This window comes from Pristiophorus japonicus, chromosome 17, assembly GCF_044704955.1.
Source record: "Pristiophorus japonicus isolate sPriJap1 chromosome 17, sPriJap1.hap1, whole genome shotgun sequence".
Lineage (NCBI taxonomy): Eukaryota > Metazoa > Chordata > Chondrichthyes > Pristiophoridae > Pristiophorus > Pristiophorus japonicus.
In genome coordinates this window covers 33476806-33489260 of record NC_091993.1, presented here as the reverse complement: position 1 = coordinate 33489260, position 12455 = coordinate 33476806, and the positions used below count along the sequence as shown (strand labels likewise).

Genomic DNA, 12455 nt, shown 5'->3' with positions numbered 1-12455 from the left:
TTGGAACCACCTGACTTGGGCTAAACATTGTGGGCTGCACCATGTTCATTGTTCCTGGGCCAGTCTAGGGTGGTCTTGTCCTTGGCCTGGAAATAGTTCGACCAATTGTCGACAACTGTTGCATCGCATACACGGAGTCAAGATGAAGTCTGGTTAGAGGGTGGCGAGAATTGAACCAGGTCTGTAGATGGAATTCAATCTGTGTCTCAAAGTTAGAAATGCTGTTCTTTTTATGTTTTAATTTTGCTAAATAGCAAAACTAGCAATTTGGGAAGGAAGTAGGGGTGGTTGGAGATTTTCTGCAGTGCTGCAGCGCTACTGCTGGCAGGAGGCTGCAGTTACAGCGTGACAGGTTTACGTAGAATGTTGCCATTATAACTGGGCACAGGAATTTCTAATGGGAAAATTAGACTGAAACTATTTGCAGATGTAACATTTTTAATAGTGGTAAATGGATCATTCTCCCCCTTTACCGAAGACTTTAAACTAGTAAGATGGAGGGAGTGATCTACAAGAAACGTAATCAGCCTAAATATAAACAAAACTGGAACAGAGAGCACAGGAAAGAATAAAGTAAGGGAGGACATTGATGGCAAGGGAATAAATAGTTATAGAACAGGTGTCTAAAAAGATGGTTAAACATAAAATGAGCGGACATCCTATTAAGAGTTAAACTGTCTGTACATTAATGCACAGTGTCTATAATAAAACAGGGGAGCTGTGGAGGTAATCCTGCGTTGCGAGGAACCAGACAAAGTAGGGATTACTGAGACATGGCTACAGAAAAATGAGGATGAGGAATTAAACATTGCAGGATATAACTTATTTAGAAAAGATAGTGGGGGGGAAAAAAAGGGAAATGGAGTAGCTGCATTATTAAGGAAGCAGTCGCGGGACATTTGGAAAAATATAATTCAATCAAGCAGAGTCAGCATGGTTTTATGAATACGAAGAGATTAGGAGAGAAGTCAAAAAACAATTAGGAAGGCAGAGGAACTATGAAATTAAATTATCAAGGGACATAAAGCAAAATAGTAAAATATTTTACAGGCACATCAATTATATATAAAAAAAAAGATTGGAATGGGAATAGGGCCATTAAGGGACAGACAGGATAATATCACAGGTAACAATAGAGAGATGGCAGAAATATTAATTATTTTGCTTCAGTATTTACCAGGGAGATAGAACAGGTGGACATGACATTGGCTGATGAGATTAGTAATGAGATAAGTGCATTTAAAATACAAAGGCGATTATATTAAATAAACTAATCAAACTCTGAGGATAAAACCCCTGGTCCAGATGGATGCATCCACACATTTTAAAAGAATCTAGGGAAGAGATAGAGGCTATTGCGGGGTCAGGGGCTCCCGGTCACTGGGGTTTGGGGGATCTCCCTGCTGCTGGGGGGTGGGGGGCACCCTGGTGAGGGGCGGGAGGTCTGGGAGGTGGGTGTAGTCGTCGCACAGCTTTTATCATCTGGTCACTGAGCAGGAGCCAGTGAATTGCCCCACAACCTGGAGATGACACACGAGCCGGAGAAATAAATGAAAAGAATCCCATCGTTTCTCTCCTGTGACTGGCACTGATTTTTTGTAAACGCTGACTTTTTTTTTCCAGAAAAGAATGGATTGTCTTTTATTGAAACTTCAGCTTTAGACTCGACCAATGTGGAGACTGCGTTCCAGACCATCCTCACAGGTATGTGGGTCTGCTTCAAACACTGATTCTGAATCGCGACTAAACTCTGATCTTCAATGTAGGAGGCAGCTCTGACTTGATGTTTAAAAGTAGGGATAAACAAGATCTGGTATTAATAATGAGATAAATTGGGCAAATTATAGGTGGATAAAATTGTTCCATTCCCCCTCCCCCAAACAATATTAGGTGCCTTGGGCCTCTCCTTGTGCAGGTGACATTGGTGAATATTGCTGGTTTTTATGCTTGAGGTTCCTGTGCCCATCCATTTCTGAAATTCCAGCAAGGGCTTGTTGCAAGTGATCCGCAGGAGGTTCAATTGCTCTGCACAGCTTTCTGTTAATCATCAGCGGAGACTTGAGAAAAGCAAGAAATCTATACTTTGATCAGTCTGAGTTCAGGACAGATCCTTAAAGGGGATGATTTAAAATCTCGTAAGTTTTTATGCACATCAAATTGAGGTGTGTTATCCTGTTTCAGAGAACCAGTGTCCTTCACCTGCTCCCAGCTCCAACATAACACACATTAGATGCAAAGATCCTTTATTCTGCCCCAGTAACATGTCTCAGCATCACTGCTGTGCTAGGGCAATATTCCTGTTTCACACTGGTCCTGACTGAGTCATTTCACGTGGCGAGCCCTCGCAGGCAGCGGAGGCCTTCGTTGTGTCGGTCTGGGTTAGAGCTCGGTTTCAGTGGTGAGGCTCTGTCCCTAACCAACAACCCTGACGATGATTCTTAAAAAGGCGAGTGCCAGAAATATACAACTGGGCTGTTGAGGCAATGAATAAGTTGCCATTCCTGGTGCAGAGTCCCAACAGCTCACAGTCTAAACCGATCAGATGCTGATGGAATTCTGTGTGTATTTGCAGAATTTTCTTAGTTTCCGGCATTTGTAATTTGATTTCTGTTAATTTCAAGTCTTTGTCCGTTTGTGTGTGCAGAAAGTGCAGTTGGGTCAGATTTGTGTTGCGGTATTCTAGAGGAGAAAGCGGTAGTGCCACTGTGTCCTGGGACTTTATTCATATCCAGTCTCTGCGGTTCACATAATGGGCCGTAATTTCCTGAAATACTAATGCCGTGTTGACGGCACTTACCGTTATTAATGTTTAACTTGGGCATCGACTTGAGGCAAGGAGGAGATCCCTTGTGAATTGTCACAAGTTGCTGGACAATTTGTGGCACACCGCCATTAGCCTCGTAAAAACGGCATCTCTCCCTCAACCTCCCCTTGAGTTTCATGAAGTCGCTGCATTTGCTCATTAATTGCCCGTTAAACTCTCCAGAGTTAAGTTTAGTAATTAAACAGCATAAGTACCCTTTGAACAATGTGATAATTGTTGATGACTGACAGTCGACCTCTTGCCCAGAAAGTGAACAATTAAGTGTGCAGTCTCATTTCTTCAGGTAGTGAATTATTGGAGATTTTAAACTGTAATCATTGCTTTTCCTTTCTTCTCTCTTGTGCTCTCTCTCTCTCTCTCTCTCTCTCCAATCTTTCTTCCCCCTCTTTATTTATATTTCTGTACCTGATCCTTCACCATCTTTCTCATGTCTTCCCCTTTCTTTCTCACTCCTTAAATCTCATTGGCTTTGATCCCATCATTAACGGAGGTCCCTGTTGCCCGTGCTGTTATCAGCTTGCACTTGCAGCAAGTTACAGGGCAAAGCAGTTTGTCTAACTGGGCATGCCACAAGATGCCCACTCCAGCCTAATAAATTCCTGATGACTGGGATTTTTTTTTTTTTTTAAGTTTATCTCAAATGGTGGAGGAGTGGACGATAATCATGGCAGGGCAGGTGGACAATGCAAGATACAGTCCTGTTTTCATTAAGATAGAGTTCTGTTGGAACTTCCAGGAGTCACTGGGCGACAGCAGCAACTTCGCTTGTGGCTGTCTTCTAATTAAACCCCTACTGAGCCAAATAATTGCCACATCCGATTGTACAAGAAGAAAGCTGAAAGTCCACAATTCTCTTTGTGACTGGCATTCTTATTATGGCAAGTCCTGGTTCATATGGACAGAAGTTTCTATTGTGTCCTGAGTTTAAGTGGAATTGAACTTGCTGCTTCATCAGGCGTTTGTAATGAGTGTTCTTTTGGAGTTTGGAGAATTGTTACATGGCTGTCACTCAGCAGCATTGTTCCCCAACGACTCTAAACGCAATCGGCCAAGTGCCATTCCTGCTCTCCGTGTTTGTAGTCGGGCTCCTCGTGGAGCTGGATAAATTAGCAGTCACCTCCCTCAGTAATCGTTCCTCGAGTGGCTGAGACAACACCCTGTGGACGCACAGCTTGTTTTACAATCAACCTTGTGAACTTCACCTGTTAATGCTCAGCAGCTGTGGCCTAGAATGTGACTTCAGGTCCCGTAATGGCTGTAAAGAGTGAGGTGGATGAAATGTAATTGCAGCAAGAGGCAATGTCCCAGACTGGATGTAGTAAACCCCAGCTGTTATGCCTGGCATGAGGAGGTCTTGTTCTCTTGGCCCTGCTGTTGGGAGTGTAATCCAGGTTGGCTTTCTTGCCTCTTGGTGGCCAGTACAAGAGCTGCATTCGAGGCCAGTAGCTACAGATTAATGCCAGGGGACGGACAAAGCAGAGAATAAAGAAAGGATTTATATATTTTAAAAGCTCCTTCCTTCTCCCTGTATTTGCATTGTGGGAAGGTGTGCTGTTCGCTAGAGAGACTTTAAGGGATTTCTTCAGTGTTGAAATATTTCAATCTATTTAATGGTTTTCTAATTAGATTCTGTTGTAATTTTCTCATTACTTTCTGCATAAACAGAATTCATAGTTTTTTTTCAGTTCACTTTAAAATCTAGCTTTGACTCGGCAGATTTAACCTGCCCGGTTAGCCAAGACATTGTTGAAAATTATTCAAACTGTCCTCTCTGGGGAGCATATGACTTCTCATGACTTGCTGAAGGCAGATTAAAATGCACCCAGCTGTTCATCTCGGGTTTTTCTAGTGAGGAGTTTGTTTTTTTAAAAATGTATTCTTCGGTTGTGGGCGTTACTGACGAGGCCAGCATTTATGCCCATCCTTAATTGCCCTTGAAGGTGGTGGTGAGCTGCCGCATTGAATCAGAGGACAGTTTAGAGTTAATCGCATTGCTGTGGGTCTGGAGTCACATATCGGCCAGACTGGGTAAGGGCGGCGGATTTCCTTCCCCAAAGGACATTAGTGAACCAGATGTGTTTTTACGACAATCCAGTAGTTTCATGGTCACCATTACTGATGCTAGTTTTTTATTCCGGATTTATTTAATTAACTGAATTTAAATTCCCCAGCTGCCGTGGTGGGATTTGAAATAGTGTCTCTGGATCCTGAGTCCAGGCCCCTGGATTACTGGTCCAGTAACATAGCCATTATGCAGCGACTGCTGTTAAGAGCAGTGTTGGAGAAAAGCCTTTTGATTATTGCCCCTGTACTAGGAATGCTGTGAAATGCCAGGAAAGAGGTTTAGACACACAATTTCTTCTTACACCGTGGTAATCTCTGCTGTGACATAAAGCGGGGACGGATACTGAAAAGTGACCTGAATTTTTAAAAATCCATCAGTATCCACTGCCACAAGACCTGCTCCCAGATGGATCCTGGTGTTTATGGGGTTTCAGGGAATGGGAATTTGTAAGTGAAATGCTTTGTAACTTAAGACCATGACTTTCTAAAGAACTTCGTGTTGCTGTAGTTTCAGTGGGGACTTCCTGTTATAAAGCTTCCTCCTGCAAACTCTTATTTTGAAAGAGTTGGAGGGATGTGATCTTGGCCTCACCTCCACTTTCCCACCTGTAAAGTGTCGTAGCTGCTGACCTCCAGTGCACTGGATTAGGAATGCATTCTCCAATTTTAACAAAACCTTTGGAAACTGCTGCTGTATAATGATTTAAAACTTGTTATACTTGCATGTTAAAAATATCTTGTTTAAATTGATGCTTGGAATAATCTCCGCTGCTCTGAGCTGCAATATTTGAATATACGGGGACTCTCCCAAACCTGAAATTGTTGACATTGCAAAACTAATTTATATTTGATATAATCTGTGCAAATTAACACCAGAACAGATTGTAATTTGGGACCAGAAACATTAGTTTGAGGCTTAGTTATTAAAGGATTGTAATAAATCTTTTATTGTTCCCCTCTAGAAATTTATCGTATTGTGTCTCAGAAACAAATGTCAGACAGACGTGAGAATGACATGTCGCCGAGTAACAATGTGGTCCCCATTCACATGCCTCCAACTACTGAAAACAAACCAAAGATGCAATGCTGTCAAAACATCTGAGATACAGAAGTCTCTCCATTCCCTTTGCCTCCATATACCGTACCTGTGTAGTGCTTGCAGTTTATTCCTTTTGTTTTTGTAATTCAAAATTTACTGATTGTGACAATTATCTTAAATTTGTTACACTGTCTTTATAAACAAATTCCGACACGTTAAATTAATGTCAGCTATCGAGCATTTTTATATATAATATATATTCACAGGTAGTGTTAAATGGTTTAAAAATAAAACCATTTTTGTAAACGAGGTTATCATGTAAAGTAATGCTGTTTTTAAGTGGTGGCAGCAATAGGGCAGATTGAATACAACACCCACAAGCCTTACTGTTGTAGGTGCTTTAGGAGATGGCAATGCTTGTTCGGATCGGGAATGCTCATGAAGTGTGAACAACACGGATGGCATTTTTTTTTAGCCAACTCATCACTAATTTGCCTCATATTTTCTTTGTCACATTTCCTGGTATTAAATGTAGCTGATGTTTTGTAAATTACTTGTGTATTTTATGCATGTCCTATGATTGTCTCCTTTTCAAATTTTTAGGTTATAATGGTTTAAAATATATTCTGTGCACTTGAATCTTAATTAAAATGAAATGGAAGGGGATTTGTTTGGTTTACTTCAATGCGAAGTGATGCTTCTATTTACGGTTTGTGATTGGCCTGTGGCTGCGGAAGAAAGCTGTATAACTGGAATGTCCTAGTGTTGGAATTCAGCTTGGACGGATGGATGAATGTCTGCCTCAGTGTAGATGGATTCTACAAGAAAAAAGTACCCTTTTCAGATTATTTTAAACCCAAAGCCCAAGTTGAGAGCATTGTCCCAGCTCTGAGGGAAGTGGCACCGAATGCACTCTGGGTGGGGATTTCAGTGTGTGACTTGGTTGTACCACTGCTGGCTGACTCCTGAAAGGACATGTACCAAACTAGGCCTGTATCAGGGAACAAACTCGAGGAATAACCTACCTCTGCAGAGATGTCTGTTTACCATAGCATTGGTAGATGTGATCACTGCAGTCCTTGTGAAGACAGAGCTGCCTCTCTGCTGTGAGGCTGCTCTTTGTCATGTAGCGTGCCATTATTGCTGCTCTTAAGTAGCACAGACTGAGGACAATTCTAGCAGCCCAAAGTTAGTTATCCATGAGTTGCTGTGATCAACTCTGTTTTAATGGGGAGTATAGAATGCCAGTACCAGGTACCTCAGAAGATATCAATCTATTGGAGCTGTGACACAGGGCTACATGTCTGCTAAACAGCAAAAGCAGCAGGTGATCCCACAGCTCATGAATCAGATCCATGCTCTGTCGACCTGAACACATCCAGTTGAGATTGGTGGATGACCTGACAACTAACATTCCACCCCTCATCTTGAGAAAAATAGAATAAAGTCATCACAAATAAAAAAGCATAAAAAACAATTTGGTGAAAGTAATATTTATTACTTTTCACAAAATATGACAATTCTGAGCAAACTTACAAATCAGTTTTTTTTTAAAAAAGTATTGCCCATGATCTTTGAAGCATTACCTCTACTGTTTATGGAGCTATCACTAGTGAGAGAGCCTACATGTTCCTTTTTACAGCAACGTATATACAGGTTTGAGTTAAAGTGGGATGTTGTGAAGCGTTTGGTTGAATGCTATAATTTGAGTGTTCAACCCAAAGGCTCAGATGTTAAAAACAATCTAATTTATAGATTATCTTTACACTTCTATACATCGGACACAGACCTTGCTAACTAATAAGCTGCAGATTAGTTCTCCATTTTAAACTAGTAAAGAACCCCATTGTTAATCATCTTGAGCATCAAAGGTCACTGACAGGTTCTGACAGAACAAAAATTAAACTTCCCCACAAACGAACATTACAAATGCATGGAGACTTTGAATGGTTCCAGTGCTGTAATGTTGGTTTAAGTTAAAATTTTCCCTTTTTGCTCTCCTTTTTAAAATTTTTTATCTGCTCCTTATACTCAGCCATGCACCATTTCCTGGGGACGTGTATGGGCAGTCGTACTAATCCTAGGTTACTATCAGCGCTGTTCTTGAGTTGGCCACTTGAGACTGGAAGCCTCATCAGGAACTTCAATCCTATTGCCTCTTTACATAAACTCTACTGCTTTCGTACACTGCTAAACTCTACTGCTTTCTTGTCCTCCTGCTGGTTTATTTTACTTGAATCCTCTTGATCGGATTACTGCTGTGTAGTCACTGCCAACTATCCATTAAACATAAACCACTTCGACTCCACGATCGGATCAGTTCGCCCTTGTTTGCAAATTGTGTCTAATGTTTAATGACATAAAGCACAAGGAAATACTGAACAGGAAGAAGGAACTTGGCCCACTGACTGCTCTTGCCACAGACTGTATACAATCTACCCTATTTGCATTCTACCCACTCTGATCTCCTGGGCGTAAGCTTTGCACAATTTCTCCTTAACTCCCAAAGGTAATGAAATGGATATTCATCCACACAAATCAACAGTTTATCTCTTATGTGGTGACATTCCCTTGGTCCCAACAACATTTGAGAGTATGTGATTGTCTGTACTTAACCCTGTGACTGGTTTATTCCCCACCAGATATTTCTCCAGGGCTGCGAAGGTGATAGTTGACAGCATCAATTGATTTTGCTTTTGTTGGGAGTTTGCTCTGCAGTGGAAAGTCTGATTCCATGCTGAAAAATGTTTGAAGTTACTCACTATTCAACAGGTAGGACTACGTGTAAAATTCTAACACAGTCTGAAAATTAGTTTTCACTTGACAGTGAAATTAAAATTAACATTTTATTGCAGTAGTGAAAAAGACTTCATATGAAGCCGCTGCTCATTTTTAAATGAAGCTGCTGAATGACATTTAATATCTTATTGCAGTAGAATTCCTTCCAATGTTGCAAAATTCACTACTGCTTTCAGTCAAAAGTTACTGATTTTCTTAATTCTATTTGCCAATTAGCCCAGCAGGGGCTTTCTGGCCAGTTTTTATTAAACATTATTTGTCCTGCATTTCTGGATTTTCCCCAATATTGGTAATGTTTAAAACATTTTCCCAGCCTGAATGAAATGTAACAGTAAGGGAAGAAATATTTCATATGGCAAGTAGATCAATATAAAACACAATCTAATAGTGTTGCAGATTCTCACACTAACATAACCTGGCCAACATTTAATGGGAATGTTTTTAATTACTGTAAACCACACACTATAAACATTCTAATAGGGAAATGTGGAATACACAACTTTTATAAGAATATGGTGTTTCCCTGTCGCAAGCACTGAAATTAAATCCGGTATCACTGCCCTTCACATCATATGCAATGCTGTATCAGTTTGTAGTTCATTGTATTGATACACATCACAAAGCCAGCCAATAGCAAAATAAATCACTGACCCCCAGAATGAATCAAAATGCAAACTTTACACATGTATATTGTGAATGAAATAGTATGTTTTAAGGAGGTCCTTGTAACAGTGCAGCTTGTGACATATCTTCTACAAACTCAATAAACAGCATGAATCATCAGGTTTTCCTCAATAATTGAATACATTTTGGATCCCACACTCCCTTCATTTAGTAGTTATAATGGGAATGCTTCCAATGTTAGTACTACACGTTACATGATTTAACCTGAATGACACAGTATTTATGTCAGGATTCATTTTTAGGTTTTAGGTACAGAATTATCTCTTCTAGTATTGCTCTGAGCAATTGGGGTTTTGAAATCAATGCTACAAGTTTTTCTTAAAGTATTTTGACAGTGCAGCAGCTATTAATGCAGCAGCCTCATCAGTCTCTGCAATATCTGTTCAGATTAAGATTCAATTCTGATGAGCTTCCATGCTATGACTTAGAAAAAAGCTCAGTTTATTCTTGTGGCCATTTCCAATTTCAATTTCCTCCCTCGCTATGTTCTCTTGTTCCCTCTCCAACCCTCCCTGATCCCTGAACCAAGAATTCTCTTCAGCTGAGCGGTTCGGCTGTCAGGATCCTGCCAATGGTACTCTGAAACCAGAACCACAGCTGTGGCTGAAGCATCTCGCCAATCCTTGCACCTCTCTCTCCTCGCTTCCCCAATAGTTGTAAACGAGATCAGGAACTTACTTTGTTGAGTATTCGGGAGCTGGTGACCAGTCCTATTCCTCTGTAGTCAGTGACCTCCATTGCTGACTTTCCTAGGGCTGTTTATTACAGCAAGCATGACTGATGTTTGATTCCTTTCCATGTTTATAAAGAGTACAAGCTTTTAATAATACGGGAAATTGAGTGAGGATGCCAGTAATAAGCCCTTGGCTCCCCTGCTCGGGGCTCCCCCTAGTTGAACTATATAAAACACTAGTTAGGCCATAGTGAAGTACTGTGTGCAGTTCTGGTCACCGCATTACAGGAAGGATGTGATTGCACTGGAGAGGGTACAGAGAAGATTTACGAGGATGTTGCCGGGAGTGGAGAATCTAAGCTATGGGGACAGATTGGATAGGCTGGATTTGTTTTCATTGGAACAGAGGAGGTTGAGGAGAGACCTCATTGAGGTGTATAAAATTATGAGGGGCCTAGATAGAGTGGATAGAAAGGGCTTATTTCCCTTAGCAGAGCGGTCAACAACCAGGGGGCATAGATTTAAAGTAATTGATAGATTTAGAGGGGATTTGAGAGGAAATGTCTTCACGTAGAGGGTTGTGGGGGTCATGAACTCACTGCCTGAAAGGGTGGTAGCAGCAGAAGCCCTCACCACATTTAAAAAGTACTTGGATGTGCATCTGAAGTGCCGTAACCTACAGAATTACAGACCTAGAACTGGAAAGTGGGATTAGGCTGGATAACCTCTTGTTGGCGGGCATGGACACGATGGGCCGAAATGGCCTCCTGTGCTGTAAACTTCTATGGTTGTGAGGACTAGGAAGTGCAGCATGATGATCAAAGGCATCATCTATCTTGTTCCTTTATTAATCTGTCAGAAAATGTGATTTAAGTACAGCTCCCCTCAACCCCCTTCCCCCAGGCAATATTGTAACCTCTCGCAGACCATCCTGGCAGGCAAACTCATTCTTGTGGGATGTCCAACTATGAATTTCAGCAAAGACTGGATTCACATTTAGGTCTCCTCAGTTGAGACTTTGATATCTCATAGCTAGAGACTCACCTATGTATTGTAGTTTTTGCTATAAATGTTGCTTAGCTTTCAACATGCTCATTCAACCTGGAGGATAACTGCCTCATATATAAATGCAATTCAGCTCCTAAACAATTCCTGGTACTTAACACATTGTAAAGATGATACATATGGAGCCCCTGTATTCATTATTCTTCCAGTATCCTAATAAATAATTCGACATCACCAATGCTTCATGCTGCAATGTGGAGTCCTTTAGGGAACATCCTACCAATCTTCTATATACTACCTGTTGGCTTTAAAATGTCTACTAGAGTTTCCAATGAAACTCTGGCCACACATCACTAATCCTCATAAACAATGGCTCAATCTCAATAAGTCATCAGCATTAAGTGGCGATAAAGATTAAAGTCAAAGAAATGTTTGCTAGATTTTGTTTGTTTTGTTTCTCTCCCCCAATAATGAAATCATACTTCCAACATGGTGCTTTTTGCTGTCGACTTTAATCATCTCACTGACATACTCGGTTGTGGTTGGTTGATTCATCGACATTGTTGGTCTAACCTGTGAGAGTTGAGCTAGGTAGTGCAGACAAAGTGTGTTTTTAGGAAAGGAATCCATTCCCCGGTCTGGATTCGAGCATTCTCACTTCCATTTCATCGGTGAAAGTACTTTTTTCTTTAAATACCATGCAGCAACTGAAAGTCACATGAGGGAGGGTGACAGATTGCCTGTATGCAATCTCCAGGTTAAGTTCAAATTTATTTTTAAGTCATCTTTGAGTTTCAGCATATTTTAGGGCAAAAAGATTGTCTTCTCTGCCACCATTACTTGCAAGCAACAGCTTGCAAAGCAGTGTGTGAGCTGACCAATGTCATGCTTTGATGGGCTTGTTCTGCTCTTTGTCCCCACGGACGTGTGATGGGCTGTGCCTCACAGGTAGCAAATCGTAGTGACTTGGGATGTGGCTGTTCTTCGGAAGGTCGTATGGGTTCTGGCTGCAGCTCGGCGCGATTCCCTGACCTTGGACTACACTTACTGTTGGCTCTAGAAGAAGGAAAATAAAAGTCTTGTTACATTCATTGAACTCACAAATAACATTGACTTCCTTTTGGTCTTTGGCAACTCCAAAAGTACCTGGTAAGTGAGAATAACAAACTCAATTTCCTCTCCACACCCAGATCCATTCTATTCATTCACTGGCAATTCATAACATCACAAGGGTCTCGGCCTCTTTTTCCTGACATTTTCAACTGAGAAAATCACTGGGAAAGGATCAGGAAAGTCAGTCCAAGAGTCTGTCAGACACCAAGTCCTGATTCTGGTGGTCTCTTGATCTAAAGCTAAATATCAGTGCA

The 12455-nt window shown here is 41.1% G+C and overlaps 2 protein-coding genes across 2 annotated transcripts in view; one reads left to right on the top strand and one right to left on the bottom strand.

Annotated features, from left to right (window-relative positions):
* The window catches only part of rab11a (RAB11a, member RAS oncogene family), a 27470-nt gene extending 20882 nt beyond the window's left edge, over positions 1 to 6588 (top strand). The window contains exons 4-5 of the mRNA XM_070858599.1: positions 1624 to 1704; positions 5851 to 6588. Coding sequence (XP_070714700.1) covers positions 1624 to 1704; positions 5851 to 5990 — 221 coding nt within the window. The 3' untranslated portion in view covers positions 5991 to 6588. The remainder of the gene's footprint in view (positions 1 to 1623; positions 1705 to 5850) is intronic.
* A 5258-nt stretch (positions 6589 to 11846) lies between these two features.
* megf11 (multiple EGF-like-domains 11) overlaps positions 11847 to 12455 on the bottom strand; it is a 341293-nt gene continuing 340684 nt past the window's right edge. The window contains exon 23 of the mRNA XM_070859342.1: positions 11847 to 12144. Within this exon, the coding sequence (XP_070715443.1) occupies positions 11972 to 12144 (173 nt within the window). The 3' untranslated portion in view covers positions 11847 to 11971. The remainder of the gene's footprint in view (positions 12145 to 12455) is intronic.